At 47.4% G+C, this 20,660-nt stretch overlaps 2 protein-coding genes across 2 annotated transcripts; both read left to right on the top strand.

The window, feature by feature from the left end:
- The first annotated feature begins 445 nt into the window (after positions 1-445).
- Positions 446-12,389, top strand: L3HYPDH (trans-L-3-hydroxyproline dehydratase). The gene is made up of 5 exons (XM_035104047.2): positions 446-1,054; positions 6,465-6,634; positions 7,678-7,800; positions 9,526-9,663; positions 10,334-12,389. The coding sequence occupies exons 1-5, from the start codon at positions 517-519 to the stop codon at positions 10,457-10,459; spliced, it is 1,095 nt and encodes a 364-aa protein (XP_034959938.2). The 5' UTR covers positions 446-516; the 3' UTR covers positions 10,460-12,389.
- Positions 12,390-13,293: 904 nt separating this feature from the next.
- Positions 13,294-14,595, top strand: GPR135 (G protein-coupled receptor 135). Its single transcript, XM_035141195.1, has one exon. The coding sequence runs from the start codon at positions 13,294-13,296 to the stop codon at positions 14,593-14,595; it is 1,302 nt and encodes a 433-aa protein (XP_034997086.1).
- Positions 14,596-20,660: the final 6,065 nt, after the last annotated feature.

Here is a 20,660-nt window from a genome sequence, read left to right as displayed (position 1 = left end):
GTAATAATTTAAAAAAACCAAAGATATAATCTTTTTCAAATAAATAAATAGACGCCACTGCGTCAGAAGAAAAATGGGCGAAGCACATGGAAGCGAACCCGGAAGTGACAAAAAAATTCAATGAGGTGTGTGTAACTCTACAATATACGTATCTCTATATTTAAGCCGCCTGCCGTTTTGCGATCCATGCCTCTTGAGGGAGAGGTGGTTTTTTTTAAGGTTTTCTGACCAATCCTGGACAGGCGAACCTGACCTGCCCGTCCCAATAGGCTTTAAGCGGGCACACCCCTCAGTCAATGCCCGTTCGGTGTGCGTCAGTGGGGGGGGTGACGGTCGCCTTCTCTCACCAATCCCGAGCGTGCAACTCTGACGGCAACATAACGGACAGGCTATCCCCGCCCTTCCTCTCTCTCCCTCAGCCAATGCCTGCTCGGAGGGCGGGGCCTCGGCGGGTGGCGTCCGTTACAAACCAGCTCCCTCAGTGGCCGCGACCGTGAGGTAAAAAACCGTTAGGCCATGGCGTCGCCTGAGGCCCAAGTCGGGGCTTCCCGGTCTCTCCCTCCCCGCGCGCCCGGCTCCCACGTTTTCGTCACGGTGGAGATGCACGCGGGCGGGGAGCCGCTACGCGTGGTTCCTCCGGGCGGCCTGGGGCCCTTGGAGCCCCCCCGGGACCTTCCCCTGCTGGCCCGCCGCCGCCTCCTCCTGGAGCTCCCGGAGCTGGACGCGGCCCGGCGGCTGCTAATGCACGAGCCCCGCGGGCACCGCGACATGTACGGGGCGGCGCTGGTGCCCAGCGAGCTGCCGGGCGCCGCCTTCGGGGCTCTCTTCGTGCACAACGAGGGCGGCAGCGCCATGTGCGGCCACGCCGTCCTGTGTCTCGCCCGCTTCGCCCTCGACTACGGCCTCTGCCCGACGCCTCCGGGACCCGATGAGGCCGCCGCCGTCGTCATCCACTGCCCCTGCGGGCCTGTCACCGCCTTCGCCAGCTGGGATGGCCAGCGCAGCGGCAGCCGAGTCCGCTTCCACAGCGTCGCCGCCTTCGCCGCCGCCACCGGTAGGGGGCAGCGTTGCCACCTGGACTGTCCTTGCTTTCCGATGTGAATCGCTGCGTCCTGTGTTTCAGGGCATCTCTCTCTGCCAAGTTAGGGATCCTCTCCAAAGGCATGTGTGTGAAACAGAATCATAGGATCTTACTGCCCAGGGGCAGGGCCGGATTTACTTGGAAGCTAAACAAGCTATAGCTTAGGGCCCCACTCTCTTGGGAGCCCCAAAAAGGAGAAAAAAAACTGGATGTACATTTCCAAAATATAAGATAAAAAAACCAAAGTAAAACCTACATACAAGAACAGTGGCAAATGACTTTAGATACCTATTAGGTCCATAAATTACCATATAGCATATATTCAACACAAAAAACAGCAACAATTTGTTGTTGACAAAGGACAGCTGGACATATAAAGGGCCCCATTACCTTGAGTAGCTTAGGGCCTCATCAAACCTAAATCCAGCCCTGGCCAGGGGCCACTTGCTAGAAACCACAGGAGGAGAGAGGTCTATTGCCCCCAAGTCCTGCTTGAAGGCTTTCCGTAGGGTAGGCTATCTGGTTGGCTTCTTAAGTTTCTTAAATAGCAATTATAGAAATGAGAGAAGTGAGCAGAAGTACAATGCCCTTTTCATTACAGAAATAACACGATGTTATCATGGCCTACCAGTTTTTAATATCCTAGAATCTTAGAGTTGAAAGGGACGCAAGGGTCATCTAGCCCAACCCGCTGCCATGCAGGAATCTCAACTAAATCATCCATGACAGGTGGCCACCCCACCTCTGCTTAAAAGCCTCCAAGAAAGGAGAGTCCACCACCTTCGGATGCAGTCTCTTCGACTGCTGAGCAGCTCTTACAGTCCCAGCTCCTGCCAACCTAGCACTTTGAAAGCACACCAGTACGAGTAGATAAATAGGTACAGCTTTGGTGGGAAGGCAAATGGCATTTCCGTGCGCTCTGGCATTCATCACGTCCCGTTGCTCCAGAAGCGGTTTAGTCCTGCTGGCCACATGACCCAGAAAGCTGTCCGGACAAACGCCAGCTTCCTCGGCCTGAAAGAGAGATGAGCACCACACCTCATAGTTGCCCTTGACTGGATTTCACTGTCCAGGGGTCATTTACCTTTTACCTTACTGTAAGAAAGTTCTTCTGATGTTTAGTCGGAATCTCCTTTCTTGTAACTTGAAGCCATCGGTTCAAGTCCTGCCCTTCAGAGCAGGAGATAACAAGCTTGTTCCCTCTTGTATTTAAGCTCTGGGTAGCCGAACACAGACAGATTTACAAATCTTTGCGTGTGTGACCAATTTTAGAGGGCCATTCTGTTAGGCTGCAATAGATTGTAATGAATTGCTTTGAAGTCACTTCAGCACCAGATGAAAAAATAATAATCCTGCCCTACCCTGTATTTGGCTAGAACAAAGGTGGCAATGCCACCAGGGGAAAGACGCATGCCTACCAAAGACATAATAATAAAGAAAATGATTTTTAATATACCAACCAAATAAATCACTTTTACTTTTTGTGGCTTTTTCAGTTCTGTGACCAATAAGATGATATTTTCCTAGCCTATTTTGCAGGCAGTCATGGTGGTTTATTGATGTGGCTGCTGACATGCAGTTTCTTCGTCAGGCAAATTGTTAATGGTCTAGGGTGGTTATAGTAAAACTTCACAAAAGAGTGTGGGCCACACCGTAAAGGCTAACAGAGTTGTGGCATGAACCTTTGTGGACTATAGTCAGATGCATGAAGTGGAATCCTCAGTTTACAAATTATATGTGAACATACATTAGGATAGGATATGGAGGAAGCAGTTGTAAACAGTGGGGCAAACAGACATAACATGCATTGCTTGCAAGATAGCTGTCTTTTTCCACTGGTACCTGCCAAACATTACTGCCACAAAGTAGTTATAGCTCTGTCTATAATAATACTAAAGGCTGTTTACTTCTGCAGTGTGCTTTCCTAAGTTACTGCTACACGCATGTCCCTTTCTTTCCTCACTTATGCACATTCATGCCCATACCTGTAGGTACCAGAGCATGTCCCTGTAGCTTCTGTACACTTTCCATCTCTTTCCTATGTCACTTTTGCCTACTCTTGCTGCCATACAGAAGTTGTGTAGTGTTAATCCTGGATTCATTTACTCAGAAGTAAATGATCCTTGGGAGTCCCTTCCAACTATGATTCTATGAGTAAGCACCACTGAGTTGCAAAGCTTCCTACTTCATTATTGTGCTTTGTTTTGCTGTCCTCGTTTGTAGGTCAATCAAATGTCTTTTAGCCATTTGTTCTGTCATATTTATTGGCTACTAGCTACATCTGCATTGGCCACATTTTCACATAACCAAACCAAACCAAACCAAACTATGGTTTAGTGCAGGCATCCCCAAACTTCGGCCCTTCAGATGTTTTAGACTACAATTCCCATCATCCCTGACCACTGGTCCTGTTAGCTAGGGATCATGGGAGTTGTAGGCCAAAACATCTGGAGGGCCGCAGTTTGGGGATGCCTGATCTAAAGCCAAGAACAAACCTCAAGGAGAGAGTTTAACCAAGATCCAAACAACTGAGGAGGGGGGAAGTGAGCTCTTACCTGGGAACCAGTGTGTTTGCACTAAACCAGGCTAACTAGCTAACAGGACCAGTGGTAGGGGAAGATGGGAATTGTAGTCCAAAACATCTGGAGGGCCAAAGTTTGGGGATGCCTGCTATAGAAGAGAGAGCTTATCCACAATCCTGGGTTTGGCCAACATGCTAAGCCAAACCTTGATTTGCACTGCACTGAGCTACAGGACCTGATAAGAAGCAAAGTGGATGTGAGATCTTCTCTGGGAGCCACCATTATCATGTAGTCCCAGAAAGCCATTGTGTGGCTTTCCTTGACTTGCAAGGCAGATCATTTTCTCATTCCACTGTTACAGCTACAGGTACATCATGCTCTACTTTCTACCTAAGGTGGGCTTCTTCTCTGTTTCTATACATAATTGCCTTGCTGTGGTTTCAGATATATTTTGTTCACTAGTGTTACTTGTTTTATTTATTTATTACCGTAAATTTATAGCCCACCCTCTGTGCCAAAGGAGCCCTGGGTGGCATGAAGCACTTAACTGCTTTTTTATCACACTGAGTGGAGATGGAGATCCAGTATCATTTTCTTCTTGCAGGAAGCAGCAAGTTAATAGCACAATTCATAAAATGACAGTTAGCTTTAATTTAATGGGATCCTTTTTTAAAAACCACATTTTCTCCTAAATTCTGACTGTACAATCCCATAACTAGTAGGAGAAATTTAGAATGAACTTCATATTTAGTTCCCAGGTGTGGGAAGAATCTAAATGAAGTCATGAATTCTTTCATGGTCTGAATAGTTCCGCAGTAGCAAATGACTAAGACTTCAAATAAAAGTTTGGTTTCCCCAAGGAATCTTGAAAGCTATAGTTCTGTGAAGGTGGGTGTGGGCAGGAACCTCTAATATAATTCTTGGTATCCTCTCTAAAGTTAAAATTCCTAGGATCCTTTTTGGGAAACCACGATACCGTAGTTCAATTTAAACTGATAACAAGGCTCATAAATGTGTAGATTTGCACAAAAAGTAGGTGTCAGGTCAGATGTGGAGGAATATGCTTTTTATTCTGACCCTGCATGGTAGATAATCGACAAATATGACTAACCTTCTTTTCTGCTATTCCCCAGGCTCTAACTTTGCATCTTGGAAAGAACACCTATCTGCACGACACTTCCTTTCGTGAATGTTCTAGTGAGCTGTACGTTTTGTTGTCTGAGGCACTAAATTTGCAGTTTATTTTTTAAAATAAATAACATTCCCCCCCCATATGCCCACTGCATGCTCAATGAAATCATGCTCTGTAGTCATGCAATGTTGATCATTGCTTGGAAAAGAAAAGGGAGAGGAATGAAATGGACTTTGCTAAACAGCTCCCAGTACGTTTCCGAGCACAATTCAAAGTGTTGGTGCTGACCTTTAAAGCCCTAAATGGCCTCGGTCCAGTATACCTGAAGGAGCATCTCCACCTCCATCATTCTGCCCAGACACTGAGGTCCAGCACCGAGGGCCTTCTGGCGGTTCCCTCGTTGCGAGAAGCCAAGTTGCAGGGAACTAGGCAGAGGGCCTTCTCGGTGGTGGCGCCTACCCTGTGGAACTCCCTCCCAACAGATGTCAGAAAGGAAAACAACTACCAGACTTTTATAAGACATCTGAAGGCAGCCCTGTTCAGGGAGGCTTTTAATGTTTAATAGATTATTGTGTTTTATTCTTCTGTTGGAAGCCGCCCAGAGTGGCTGGGGAGACCCGGCCAGATGGGCGGGGTATAAATAATAAATTATTATTATTATTATTATTATTATTATTATTATTATTATTAAAGAAGAGAGTAGCTGGCTGGAACCTTGAACAGGAGCTCTCCTGTTAGGAGGCAAGGATATATTGGGCCAGATTCAACTAAATAGTCATGCTACTAGGAACCAGCACAACTCATCTTAGCACAATGGGGCTTCCCCCTTCTCTGCATGCCCTCTGTGTCCCCATCAGCTCTTGCGGGTAGGGAGAACCCCAGAACAACATAGGGGGGGAGGGGACATCATTCCATATAGCAAGCAATAATGCTTGCACAGACAGAACAATTGTAATAGCATGATGTTGTTCCATTTGTTTCAAATAATAGTCTTTAAGTTACTGGGGGATCCTAATTGTTTCTGTGTCTGTTGTGCTGCCTGAAAAAGAAGTCTTATGTTAATTTGCAGGATGGTAAAAATGTTCTGATGACTGGTGCTCAATTAATTACTCTTAAGGAGCAGACCTAACTACTGTATAGGAAGCCAGAATTTAAACCAGTTTAAACTAAGATGGCATAAATCACCCCTCTTCCAAGCTGTTCACTAACAAAGCTACTAACTGCCTGAATTGGCCTAAGCCTGGTAGAGGAAAAACAAACTTTTATAGAGATTGACCTATTCCACCATTTTTCCAGTGTAAATTCTGCTGGTTGCCAGATTAGGATCAGTCCCCCTGATATAAGTTCGCCTGTCCAGTCACTCCCCCAGAATCATAGAATCATAGAATCATAGAACACCCATTCTTCAGGGTTTCTGCTGCCATAGGTCTCGGCCAACTGTGCTGTCCTGAGGGAGTTATGCTGGCATCTCTCAGGCTGAGCTGGAATGTCCTTGTGCCAGCATAGGCTGGTTGAACCAGATACCTCGCTCATCCCAGCAGATCTGGGGTTTGCATTGCTCCCTTAGTCTTTAGTTACCAGACTGCTTTTCAGCATTCTTAACTGATATTACTGTCACCATAAAAGGTAGATAGGCACTATTGTTTGGGGTGAGCGGATGTCAGAACAAATTGCAGAGGGGAAATGTGACTTATTTGCACTTATGCCTTGTCCTTTTCTTGATTATTAGATTTAACAGTTGATGTTCCTGGCTATGGAAAAGTAGTTGTGGATGTTGGATATGGCGGCACTTTCTATGCATTTGTCAGTGCTGATCGGTTGGGACTTGATCTTTCTTCTTCAAGGATTAGGGATCTAGTAGATGCAGCATCTGCAGTAACTGAAGCAGTAAAGGCTCAGGTATAGTCAGATTTTTCTGTATTGTACAATATAACTAAATTATTTATATTTTTTAAAATAAATCTATGAGTTTGTTGTTGTTTAGTCGTTTAGTTGTGTCCGACTCTTCGTGACCCCATGGACCATAGCACATGTCTTTTAAATACTAATCTACTTGGTCATATATTGCCTATATTAGTTATTTGTAATGTAAAACAAAGGAAAAGCAGTGTTGTTATGCCTCTCTGCAAGTTCATTTGGAAGCAAGTCTTCCTTGCCATAGATTACCAAGTTACTGTTTACAAGCCTGATTGGCAGACTGCATAATATTGTGAATGAGGTTTCTCTCTTCCAAATGAAGTTGAAGCAAATCATGCATTGATTGTTAAAAAGTATCAAAGTCCTGGTTTTTTTTTTGTGGGCAACCAATCTTTTTCCATAATCCTGTCAATATAAGGTATACATTATTTTGTTAGACAGAAATCACTTTGGCTAGCTTTGTCTTATAAGCAGATTTATGCAGTCTTGTACACTCTTGAGTGTCTAAAAGTGATTTACTGTTCATAGTGAGATGCTTTGGAGAAGTTGGGAGTGGGAACTGGAGTGTTCACTGCTAGGGAGAAGGCAGGGGGATCCAAGAAAAGTCTCCAGCGGAAACTGAACTGTAATATCCTCAATGATTTATTCCATGGAAGCTGCTGTTTTCTCATTGGGAGGTTACTAAAAATAAGTGCAGCAGCCTCCTAACATCTGTACAAACTTGGCCTCAAGGCATATTGTAAGGACCTGGACAAGGGGGAGCTAACATGGCACCCTTTAGATGTTTTGGACTGCAATTATGATCATCGTTGACCATTGGCTTTGCTAGCTAGGGGCAATGGGACCTAGATGATCTTTAAGCACATGGTTTCAGTACCGGTACTACAAAGAGTCTGTCAATTCCTTCTACTGAGCTGCACATCCTATTAATAATTCTAGATGTGCACATAGTCTGTGAGGTACTTATTATATTATTGCTATTTTGTTGCATTTATCTGATGGCATTTTCTGTTTCCTTCTTCTAGTTCAAAGTTCACCATCCTGAGATTGAAGACACGGCTTTCATTTATGGGACTATCCTGACAGATGGAAAAGATGCATTTAGTGATGAACCAACAAGCAACATATGTGTGTTTGCAGATGCACAGGTAGAGAATAATGTGCAAGAGAAGTTTCACCTTGCCCCTTTTTATCACAGGGGTTCCCAATTTATATTTGTAGTACTGTAGAGAAAAGGAAAAGGCAGCATATATGTAGGATGCTCAATTTTGCAGTCCTTGCTCTATACAGCTCTTAAATTCTGAGAGACTCTAGGAGCTGTATAGAGCTAGGAACATAGAACTGAGCAACAAAGTCCAAGATCGGATTGACAAATTAAGTGACTCAAGAAAGAAACAAAATGTTTCCCAGCCTGGCAAAATAAAAATAAAACCTGATTGGCTGTTATCTGCTTGGCCAATCACAAGTACGGTAGGTAAGGGGACAGCCCACCAGGATCAAAAGCTCCTTTTTGCCATGTGCTTTTTCTTGGAGCAGTCCTGGATTATTTCCGGTGGGAGAGGCGCTGAGGCTCCTGTTTTGACCAGTGGAGCCTGCAATCCAAAATCCCTAGGTCAGGTAAGTGCGGTGGTAGGTAGCAATGAGTAGGGCTGGGTGAGCTGGAGCTGCTTGTTGCTGCTGCCAGTGCTGGGCCCGGTGGCAGCCTGGACCTGACTACAGTAGTACCTCTACTTACAAATAACTCTACTTACGTATTTTTCTACTTACAAATGGAGCTCCATCCGCCATCTTGGATGCAGTTTAGATAGGATTTTTTCTACTTACGAATTTTTAGATAAGGTTGCTTCGACTTACGAATTTTTTCTCCCAATGCATTCCTATGGGATTCGACTTACAATTTTTTTCAACTTACAAATGTGTGTTCGGAACGCATTAAATTCGTAAGTAGAGGTACCACTGTACTGGGTGCAGGGTGCATCTGAGTGGGGTTGTCTGGTGCTGCTGACTTGCATCTAGTAAATAACTGTCTACTAAGAAGAAAGCCGCACTGAGTGACAAGATCTTTTTGCACCAGGTCAGTGAGGATCACTTGCTTTTTAAAATCCTCCCATATATACAGAACTCCCCGTGTACCTTTTGGACTGTATCTGTAGGTTTCCCCCTCTGTGTCAAATAATGGGTCAAATAAGTGTTGTTTACTTTTTATAGTACATGGAAGATGGATCTCCCTCAGGAGGTTCTGCACTCTTCCTTGGAGTTTTCTAAGCAGAGGTTGGATGACCATCTGTCATGGATGCTTAAGCTGAGTTTCCTTCATTGTAGGGGGTTGCACTAGAAAGATGACCCTTGGGGTCCCTTCCAACTCCATGATTCTATGTTTTTCTGCTTCAACAATATTTCATTATGTTCCTATCATTCTATGTGATTGTATTTTGTATAAATTATAAATAAAACATGTTCCATTTATAAACAAAATATTTAAATAGCTACCTTTCTACCAATAGGACGGGGAGAGGGCATGGGCATAGCCAGGATTTTTGTTTGTTGGGGGGGCAGGTTTTTGTTAAGGGGGAGCAGAACCTCAGATTTGTAATGATTTTTAATTATTGAGGGAGGGCAACTGTCCCGTCCCACCTGGCTACGCCCATGGGGAGCGACAGGAAATAAAGTCAGAAGGGGGCCACAGTTGGAAAAAGGTTGGGAAAGTCTGTTCTGGATAGCTTTTATGTTTCTGGGTGCACATCCCCACTTTCTCTCTAGCATAATTCAGGGATAAAAGCATGTGCACCTTAAAAAAAAGTAAAAGTCATTAATTACATTTGTTGCATTTCTGAATGATGCAGCTAAAACATGTCTGCTTCTCTCCAAACTAGGTTGACCGAAGTCCTACCGGGTCGGGTGTGACAGCTCGCATTGCTCTACAATACCATAAAGGACTCATTCAGCTGAACCAGACCAGGACCTTCAGAAGCATAACAACTGGTTCCCTGTTCACTGGAAAAGCAATAAAGGTAAGCTCCAAACATTTATCTTTGTGTAATTCAGAAAAATTAAAAGTATCTGATGGACTGGTGGCTTTGCTGTGCCATGGATCTTGTTTAGTCAGATAGCTTCAATTTTTCCAACATTCACAAGTGAGCAGGGTTACTTCAATTGTGGATCAAATGCTCTCAGCAAGCCAAGAAAAACTGATTTTGTTATAAGATCATGATACCATTGTATATTAATTAGGACCAAATGATTAATTAGTAAATTGTCTCACTTTTGCTTAAAACATAATGTAAACAATTTAAGCCTTAAATACTGGCTTTATATTCTGTTCTGTTCTTTCATTCTCACTTTAGTTTAGATGTACAGTGGTACCTCGACTTACGAGTGCCTCGACTTCCAAAGGTTTTTACTTCCGGTCCACTAACCCGGAAGTATTTTCGCCGTGTGTGCATTCTGCGCATGCACAGAAGCGGCACGCACGGTCTGCACATGCGCAAAATCGCGCTTTACGCATGCGCAAAATGGACGCTTCGACTTCCGAAGTTTTCGACTTCTGAAGAGCGCCTTCGTAAGTCGAGGTACCACTGTATACATCATCACATGTACTCAAATGCTGCCTACAAAAGTTTGTGCTGTAAGTAAACCAGTGTATTTTTCCTAGTTAATCTGAAGCATTTTCTTTTGACCCAGGAAACCAAATGTGGTGACCACAATGCTGTTATTGTAGAAGTCTCTGGAGAATCTTTTTATACTGGAATGTCAACCTTCACTTTTGAGGAGGAAGACCCACTGAAATACGGTTTCTTTCTTAAGTGACTGTGCTACTATACTGCTTCCAATAACCCTGTTTACTTTGATATGTGTATTTTGCTTTCTTTTAATTGTTGGCATTACCCTCTATCTTACTGGTGATTAAGGCTCTCATTCAATTTCACCAAAGTGGTTCTTTTTAAAAAAAAAAAATATATTAAGGGTTTTCTGAAGCTCCTTGTCCATACATAAAATGTAATAGAAGTTAGTGTAGCAGTATGACTTGAGACTGAACTGTGAAGTAGCAGGTTCATTTGATTGCCTTAGGTAGGCCTTACTAAGTCTACGCCCTCCCCATCTTCAGTAGCGAGATGATAATACGGATATGCATTACAAAGTTGTTGTAAAGATTACCAAGATACATATATAAATGCTTGTTCCCGTTTCTAGCAGTAGGCCGGTCAAGATTGATAAGCAGGTAAGGGATGGAGGTTTCTTGCCCTTTCTCCAACCCCACAGGCTCACTCACCTGGTCTGGTCTGATAAAGAATTGAATGCAGTACCCTAATGAACAAGACTGCGAAATAACCCCTGCAGGGGCCATTTTTATATTCAAAGTGCTACAGAATTTGTATGTTACATTTCTTGGACCTTTTTGATGGCAGTTATGTCTCTTCATGCTGCTTTCATTGCTGGACTTCTTTAACCTTTACTGTAATGCTGCAGTGCATGTGTGAACGCAATACTTTAACACTTCCCTTCTTTGTGTGAAGTTGCTGGGATATCAACAGGCACCTGATTAAAGAACATATAAGTAATTCCCTGTAACAGACTAGCAATAAATCAGGCTCTGGAATCGTGATTCTCAAAAGAGGAAGGTATGACTTCCGCACCACAAGCTTCATTTAAAGTATGCTTTAGTTTAACATTTAAATTTATCTGTATTTTAGTTAATACTTTATATTGTCTTATGTAAAACCACTTAGAGCTTTTTGATTTTAAGTGGAATACTAAGCATGCTGCAACCCCACCTTGTCAAATAAAATTAAAGAATTATGTCATGGTACTATGCTTTCTATCTATAATAAAGATTTAAACATCCCCTCCTTAAGAGTTGTCAAGGGCAAATGATTTTTTTGCAGGTTTCTCTGAATACCCCAAAAACCTGTTTAAGAAGGAACAGCTGACACATATACCTCTATCGTTGCACTGTTTGGTACCTCATATCAGGATAGCATCTTCCCAAGTGTGGGTTGCATGAATTATTCAGAACACTTTGAAGTCTTCGGCTTGAGAAAAGCCTTTGTACCCAAAGTATTGGAATAGTTTCATTGACCTCAGAGCCCTGTTTAATTAATAGCAAACTTGCTCAGCCACATGTCCTTATGACCATCATTGCATTTCTGAGCTGTGTGCCATGGCAAGTAAAAGTCTAGCTGTTGTCTGCATGGAAAAATAGGGGGCCCTGGCAAAGTGCGCACAGAGACTGGCAGTTCCAGTTTGTGCAAAGGTAAGAAAAAAGCTGCACTGCTTTAACTTGCCTCTTCACAAAATCCTGCATTTGGTCACCCAGGGCTGAGTGGAGACTGTGCTGCAGCAGTGGTGAACCCCAGGCCTGGACCCTTTGTGCACCCTTTGTGGGCCCTGCTCTGCACTCTCCTCAAATGCTTTTTGGGTTGCTGTAGACTGTGAACTATGACATGCCTCTTGCTTTACTGGACAAAGAAATGAGTGTGTGTGCATGAAGACCTCAATGTCTGTGGCTGGACTTGGCCTAGCCTACTGAACAAAAGCTATTTGTTAGAGTCTGAACAAACGTTTGGAATCACATCCCTTGGTCTGCCCCCATCCCTCCCTGGCATGGTTATTGAAGGGAATGGAAAAGCTGCTTCTGCTGACTTGGATGAACCAATGGCCTTGCTCCATCTAGTTCTTGCATGTACCTGTCTCCAAGGTCTGCAAGAACGAATGCTTTTCCTGGCAGAGGGAACCTGATGGCGAGGCTTCCCTCCTTTTCCATGTGTCAGGCGCTGTTTGTATTCCTGAGCCTCTAACAGGTGTCAACTCGAAACAGTGCAGGAGCCCTTTAAAATCGCTGCCCTGCCTGCTGCCCGATCTTGCAAACGTCTCTTTTCTCGCCCATCCGCAAGAATCTGTACACTTGACCCCTGCGCGCTTGCCTGGCACAGCATGCAAACGCCCCCTCCCTCGTGATGCGCAGAAATCAAAAAAGATGCCGCAACGAGTGAGAAGCTGTGCTGCCGCCGCGAAGAAGCTCTTGAAGGAGGTAGCCGTCCAGGAAGAAGTGCATGGACCCGTCCGACTCCGCACGGCTACCTCTCCTTTCTCGGCAGAAAAGAAGGGACCAGAAGGACGTTTGGGGGGCGGGCGGGGGAGAAAAAAAGGGGCGGGGGAGAGAACTGGGGTCGTCGCGGCTGCCTGCTTCTCGAGCGTGTGCGCCATCGTGGTTTCCCGGGGCAACCGACTGCGGAGACGTCAGCGACTCCTCAAGCCCCCGAAGGTTTCTCTGCCACGCGGAAGAGACGGAGAGATGTGCCCGGCGCGCAGCGAGCGCCGAGGCAATCTCGCGCCTCTGCGGCAAGCGGCGGCTGCGCCACCCAAGGAGCCTCCGCCGCCGCCGGGTCCCCGCCAGGCGCACCCTTCCCCTCCGACTAGGAGGCCGGGCAACGATCCCAAACGCCGGCGCCTCCAGCTGCCTTTCGCGCCGGTGGTCAGACCAGACGCGCCGGTGAGGAGCAGAGGGCAGAGTCCCCAGATGGAGCTTTGCGCCCGGGGCACTCCAAGTCCGACTTAGGCCACCCTCGGGGCCGGCCCGAGCGCGCCTCTCCCGCTCCACGGAGCCGCCGGCATCCCTCTCGGGGCCAGGAAGGCGCCTGGCCATGGAGGGATCCGCGCTGCTGCTCCTGGTCAACGGCTCGGCGCCGGGGCGCAATGAGAGCGGCGGCGGCCAAGTGTCTGTGCCGGAGGCCCCGGCGGAGGCGGCGTGGGGCTGGTCCGGGGCGTCGCTGGCGTCGCAGGCGCTGCTGCTGCTGCTGATCTTCGCGCTGTCGGCGCTGGGCAACGGCGCCGTGGTGGTGGTGATCGCGCGGCACCGGCCTCTGCGCACGGTCACCAACGCCTTCGTGCTGTCGCTGTCGCTGTCGGAGCTGCTGGGCGCCGCGCTGTGCCTGCCGCCCGCCTTGGTCAGCCTCCTCAGTGGGCGCCCCCACGGGGCTTGGCTCTTTGGGCCGCGCCTGTGCCTGGCCAGCGCCGCCGCGCACGCCGGCCTGGGCATCGCCGCCACTCTCACCATGGCGCTGCTCTCCTTCGACCGCTACTGCGCCATCGTCCGCCAGCCGAGGCGCAAAATGGGCCGTCGGAGGGCCGCGCAGCTCCTGGCCGCCGTCTGGCTAGCCGCGCTAGGCTTCTCGGGGCCCTGGTACCTGCTGGGCCGGAGGGAGGACGAGGAAGAGGAGGAGGAAGCGGGGCCCGAGGCCTACCACTGCATGTATGCCCTGCCCTGGGGGTCCTCGCGCCTAGGCCCCCCCTACAGTGCCACACTGATCGTCCTGTGCTACCTGCTGCCCTTCGCCCTCATGTGCTTCTGCCACTACAACATCTGCCGCGCAGTACGGCGCTCGGAGAGCAGGGTGCGCCCCCTCACCTCCTACGGGCACCTGCTGCGCTTCTACGGCGAGATGCGGACAGCCACCACGGTCCTTATCATGATCGTCTCCATCATCTGTTGCTGGGGGCCCTACTGCATCCTGGGCCTGGCTGCTGCCACAGGGCACGTCTCCTTCTCGCCTGCTGTGGACACTGTGGCCTGCTGGATGGCCTGGGCCAACGGAGCCATCAACCCCCTCATCTACGCCGCCCGGAATCCCAACATCGCCATGCTGCTTGGGCGCAACCGGGAAGGGGGGTACAGAACGAGAGGCAATGTGGCTGCAGTGGCACTGGCTGCCACCCAAGGCCGCCGCCTGGAGGGCAAGAGCCGGGCAGAGCGGTACGCCAGCCATGGGAGCGGAGGCACTGTGGGGAGCACCCTCACCTCCTCCAGCCCGGCCAGTGGAGGGGAATTGGGGGTGTGGGCCTGCAGGAACCCAGCGCTGCTCTTCTGCCGGGATGGGTGGCCGGACACGGCTTCTGAAGGAGGCTTGAAGCAAGGAAAAAGGGGTGCTGCCGATACCAGCCTGTGAAACAATATCAGGGGTGGACCAGAGCCTGGCCTAATGGCGAGGCCGGGAAAGCCAAGCGCTCAGAAGCCTCATCATCACAACCGGAACATTTTTACGGAGACTGGAAGGATGTGCTGTGAATCAAAGGGGCCACTGTGAATCCTGTGTCTTTTTCTGAAACCCAGGACTTTCCCAATCAGTCTCTGGGCTCATCCCCTCTTTCGCTTGCCCTGTGCCTAGAAAACATGGGTCCGAACAGATTTCTAGGCATGAGCCTGGGCAAACATCCATCTGGATAAAGCCCAAATTGCCATTTGCTCCGACTTCACTCTAAAGAGTGTTCCCCCCCGCCCCCGGAAGCAGGTGGGAGAAGCAGCAGGACAAGAGGGAGTCTGGACAAGCCCAACTATTCCCTTGGCAGATCTGCAGAATCACTGCAGCTGTTGCAAGAGAGGGGATGTGGGTGCTGCTTCTTTCTGTGTCCTTGGGATATGGGAGAAAAGTGAGCAGAGGTTGCTTGAGGGCAGAGGTGAGGAACCAAGGGCCACATGCCACTCTCCTGGCCCTCAGCTCAGGAAGCTATGCCCCTCACTGACCTTGCTGCGGCACGCCATCGAGTCCTTCTCCCTGGGTGAGACAGGTCCTTGATGAGTGTGAAGGTGTTTAGGGAAGTTTTTTAACGTTTGATGTTTTATTCTGTTTAATATTCTGTTTGGGAGCTGCCCAGAGTGGCTGGAAAAGGGGTGTGTGTTTGTGCGCAGGGGCGAAACGAGGCTTTATTTCACCCAGGTCAAATAAGCCATTTGGCTCTTCCCCACCATGCACATCTGTGTACACAAACACATAGGCTGGGAGCCTCAAGGCCGACCCTCAGGAGGCATCACCTGGGACAAAAAAACCTGGCTAGACCCCCCCAGCCCCACCCCAGCAATGAGAGAGAGCACCAAGCTGTTTGGATAGCAAGCATGGAAGGTTTGAGCACAGCCTCTCCCAACTTGACACATTAAAACACCTTACATCAGGCATCCCCAAACTGCGGCCCTCCAGATGTTTTGGCCTACAACTCCCATGATCCCTAGCTATCAGGACCAGTGGTCAGGGATGATGGGAATTGTAGTCCAAAACATCTGGAGGGCCGAAGTTTGGGGATGCCTGCCTTACATTAAAAAGACCAGAAAGCAAAGCATTGCAGAGGGGGTGGTTCCCTCCTGGGCTGCTCTGATGCTCCTTAGGGCTCCTCTGTGCCAGTCTCTGCAAACCCCCCCCCCCCCCATTTTTTGCAATCACAAGAGGCACTAGGTGTCGAGGCCAGCAGCTCTGCTGTTGTCCTTTGCTGCATTAGCAGGTGAGGTTGCCACTTGCGACTTGTGCAGGATTCCCCATTCTCGCCACAACTGACCTCTTTCAGTGCTTATCACCTCCTTCCCCCCCCCCACGAAAAACATGAACCTTTTGCATCCCCCTTCCATGGATGATGAGGCTACCCCTGGCTGCTAGCTACAATGGCTCTATGTCCCCATGCCACCGTTGGAGGCAATATGACTCTCAAGGCCAGCTGCTGGGAATTGCAGGTGGGCAGTGTGCTGTTGCAATCAGGTCTTGCTTGCAAGCTTCCTGTAAACCCCCCCCCCCCGGAAAGCCATAAGAATCAAGTGCTGAGCTCTTGGCCTCAAACAGCAGGACTCTCACAATATTCAGCACACTTAGGAGAAAAACAGAAGCCCCAGCTGTGCCCCCTGAACATTTTTTTTTGGGGGGGGATTTTAAAAGAAGGGGGCGGATCTGTATTGCAGCCAGTTGAGCCTAGGTGTGTGGGGCTGTGGTTCAGGTGGAAGCTGGGACTCCAAAGCCCATGATCCATTCTGCCAGTGCCGTGGCTCCAAGGACACAGCTGGCGGGAGAAGTTATTTCCATGTGTTCCCCAGAGGCCTTAACTGAACTGTTTGTGCTACTCTGTGTGAAATTGTTACAAATGCAAAGACCCTCTATGTATAGATCATCTTTTGTAAGTGTGATGTTACCTTATTTCATGAGAGAAGAAATAAAGCAGGTGGTTGGGGGTCGTTGTCCCCCGCAAAGGAGCACAAAGTATTTCCTTTAGGCAGGGAGTAGGGAACGATTTTCATCCTGGGGGCCACTTTCCTCTCTGGAAAAGATTTTGAGGGCCACATATACCAGCGGTCGATGGAATCAGAAACAAAAGTAGGTAAAACAATGTGATTATTTGTTTGTGCAATAAGCTAGTATACACTAGCGGGTGGCATTGTGGTCTAAACCACTGAGCCTCTTGCGCTTGCTGATCGGAAAGTCAGTGGTTTGAATCCCCTTGACGGGGTGAGCTTCTGTTGCTCTGTCCCAGCTCCTGCCAACCTAGCAGTTCGAAAGCATACCAATGCACGTAGATAATTAGGTACTGCTGTGGCGGGAAGGTAAATGGAGTTTCTGTGCGCTCTGGTTTCCGTCACGGTTTCCCATTGGGCCAGAAGCGGTTTCGTCATGCTGGCCACATGACCCGGAAAGCTGTCTGTGGACAAACACCGGCTCCCTTGGCCTGAAGTGAGATGAGGGTCGCAACCACATAGTCGCCTTTGACTGGACTTAACCGTCCAGGGGTACTTTACCTTTTACTATCAGAATGTTCTTCCTAATATTTAGTTGGAATCTCCTTGTTATCTGAAGCCTTTGGTTCAGGTCCTACCCTCTGGAGCAGCAGAAACAAGCTTGCTCCATCCTCCATATGACAACTGGCTCTCATATGTTGACAAGCTGGAACATGTGCAGAGGAGAGCAACCAAGATGATTAAGTGCTTGGAAACTAAGCCTTACAAGTAGCGCTTGAAGGAGCTGGGTATGTTTAGCCAGGAAAAGAGGCGATTGAGAGGAGACATGAGAGCCATCTTCAGGTATCTTAAGTGCTTAAAGACCTCCAAAGAAGGAGACTCCACCACACTCCTTGGCAGCAAATTCCACTGCCGAACAGCTCTTACTGTCAGGAAGTTCTTCCTAATGTTTAGGTGGAATCTTCTTTCTTGTAGTTTGAATCCATTGCTCCGTGTCCGCTTCTCTGGAGCGGCAGAAAACAACCTTTCTCCCTCCTCTATATGACATCCTTTTATATATTTGAACATGGCTATCATATCACCCCTTAACCTTCTCTTCTCCAGGCTAAACATACCCAGCTCCCTAAGCCATTCCTCATAAGGCATCGTTTCCAGGCCTTTGACCATTTTGCTTGCCCTCTTCTGGACACGTTCCAGCTTGTCAGTATCCTTCTTGAACTGTGGTGCCCAGAACTGGACACAGTACTCCAGGTGAGGTCTGACCAGAGCAGAATACAGTGGTACTATTACTTCCCTTGATCTAGATGCTATACTCCTATTGAACAGTAAAAACTGTTTGACGGTGGAACGGTCTCCCTCGGAAGGTGATGGGCTCTCCTTCTTTGGAGGTTTTTAAGCAGAGGTTGGCTGGCCATCTGTCATGGATGCTTTAGCTGAGATTCCTGCATTGCAGGGGTTGGACTAGATGATCATTGGCGTCCCTTCCAATACTACGATTTTATGATCACCTTACAGGTAGGTAGCCGTGTAGTTGAAACAAAATGAAAAAATTCCTTCCAGTAGCACCTTAGAGACCAACTAAGTTTGTCATTGGTATGAGCTTTCGTGTGCATGCACACTTCTTTAGATACACTGAAACAGAAGTCACCAGACCCTTATATATAGTGAGAGGGTGGGGAGGGGTATTACTCAGAAGGGTGGTGGGAATGGGTGATTGACAGATAGGCGTGTAAACCTGTTGACAACTGTTAACGACTGCAATTGGTCTTAGAGGAAAAAGCAAGGGGTGAGATGGCTAAAGAAAGCTTTATCATGTATAATGAGATAAGAATCCAATGTCTCTATTCAGACCAGGTCTCTCCATGGTTTTAAGTTTGGTAATAAGTTGCTATTCAGTAACTTCTTGTTCCAGTCTATTTCTGAAATTCTTTTGTAATATGACAGCTACTTTGAGATCTTGTAAAGAATGTCCTGGGAGATTGAAGTGTTCTCCTACTGGTTTCTCTGTCTTGTGATTCTTGATGTCAGATTTATGTCATTTATCCTTTGGCGTAGGGTTTGGCCTGTTTGTCCAATATAGAGAGCTGAAGGGCACTGTTGGCATTTGATGGCATACACAATGTTAGAAGATTAGCAATTAAATAGTCCTGAGATGGTATGTTGGATGTTGTTGGGGCCAGTAATGATGTTGTCCGGGTGTATGTGGCAGCAAAGTTGGCATCTGGGTTTATTGCAGGCTCTGGTACCAGTGTCCATGTTAAGTCTGGTGGTTTATTTATTTTTGTGGGTGAGGAGTTGTTTAAGATTGGGTGGCTGTCTGTAGGCAATGAAAGGTCTTCCTCCCAGAGCTTGAGAAAGAGAACTGTCATTGTCTAGGAGAGGTTGTAGATCTCTGATGATGCGCTGAACCGTTTTAACTTAGGAGCTGTATGTGATTACTAGTGGTGTTCTGTTATTTTCTTTTTTGGGGTCTGTCTTGCAGCAAGTTCTCTCTGGGTATCAGTCTGGCTCTGTTGATCTGTTGTTTAACTTCATAAGGTGGATATTTTAGTTCTAGAAAGGTTTGCTGTAGATCTCTTAGGTGAGATTCTCTGTCTGTAGAGTTGGAACAGATGTGGCTGTAATGTAGGGCCTGGCTATATACAATGGATTGTTTGGTATGTTTGGGATGGTAGCTAGAAGCAGGTAGATATCGGTCAGTTGGTTTATGGTATAAGGTGGTGTCTATACACCCATCCTGTAGGAGTTTAGGAAACGTTGTTCTAAATCTGCCATGAAGATGTTGGCATACTATGGTGCCATGTGGGTGCCCATTGCTGTGCCGCTGATCTGGAGGAACAGGTCATCACCAAATTTGAAGTTGTTGTGGGTAAGGACAAAATGGCAGAATTTGTTAGCAAAGTCCGCTGTCCCTAACTTCAGATTTAGAATGTTTCCTAAACTCCTACCCACCCAAACCTCTCTTGTACCTGCGATACATTGACGGTATTTTTATTATCTGGACACATGGTCAACAGACCCTGGACACCTTCAATTTCTTTCTTAAGCTGTGGTGCCCAGAACTGGACACAGTATTCCAGTTGTGGTCTGACCAAGGCAGAATATAGTGGTGCTATTACTTCCCGTGATCGGGGCACTAGACTTCAGTTGATGAAGCCTAGAATAGCGCTAGCGTTTCTTTTTTGCTGCTACAACACACTATTGACCTATATCTGTATCACCATTGCTACCATGGGGGCAAGCAGCATTAAAGCAGAAAATGTGTATTCATAACATAAATACAAAATGCACCCTAAACTGGGAGATCATGCCCGATGCCTGCCTGATGCTCATTATTAAGGAAGCATTTAGGATGATGGTGATACTTTATTATTTATACCATGCCCATCTGATTGGGTTGCCCCAGCCACTCCGGGCGACTTCCAACATAATATAAAAACACAACTAAACATCAAGCATTAAAAACTTCCTAATACAGGGCTGCCTTAAGATATCTTCAGAATGTTGTATAGTTATTTATCTCCTTGACATGTGATGGGAGGGCATTCTACAGGGAGGGTGCCACTGCTGAGAAGGCCCTCTGCCTGTGTAACTTCACTTCTTGCAGAGGGGGAACTGCCAGAAGGCCCTCGGAGCTGGACCACTGCTCATGCAGTGCTGAATACAACACAAAGCTTTTACTCCTTTATTTTTTGCAGGAGTTTCCCAAATGTTTTTGGGTGCCTGACCAGCAAGGATCTATTAAAGTGTCTTAAAAAAACAACCAACCAACCCCCCCCCCCGCCTAAAATTTGCTGGTCTTTCCTGTGTTTGCCATTTTTGTCCCATACAGTAATTGTCACACTATTACAGAAGTTCTGCCTTAGGATAACATGTGAAGTCAACCGCCTGCCTGTTTTGAGTAACTTGCTCTGCTTCCAAGTATCATTAGAAGTTGCCTTTTAGCTCAATATTGCCTGCACTGACTGGCAGCAACCGCCCAAGGTTTCAGGAAGAAGCTCTACCTGGAGATGCCAGGGCTTGAAC

Source organism: Zootoca vivipara, chromosome 1 (assembly GCF_963506605.1).
Source record: "Zootoca vivipara chromosome 1, rZooViv1.1, whole genome shotgun sequence".
NCBI lineage: Eukaryota > Metazoa > Chordata > Lepidosauria > Squamata > Lacertidae > Zootoca > Zootoca vivipara.
The sequence above is the reverse complement of the archived record's forward strand: the minus strand, read 5'-3'. Positions and strand labels throughout refer to the sequence as shown.

Bases quoted from the DNA above. Each gene is read 5' to 3' on its own strand.
- L3HYPDH (XM_035104047.2), top strand. From the start codon at position 517: ATGGCGTCGCCTGAGGCCCAAGTCGGGGCTTCCCGGTCTCTCCCTCCC. The intron at 1,055-6,464 runs GTAGGGGGCAGC...CTTGATTATTAG, and splicing joins CGCCTTCGCCGCCGCCACCG to ATTTAACAGTTGATGTTCCT. The intron at 9,664-10,333 runs GTAAGCTCCAAA...CTTTTGACCCAG, and splicing joins TCACTGGAAAAGCAATAAAG to GAAACCAAATGTGGTGACCA.
- GPR135 (XM_035141195.1), top strand. From the start codon at position 13,294: ATGGAGGGATCCGCGCTGCTGCTCCTGGTCAACGGCTCGGCGCCGGGG.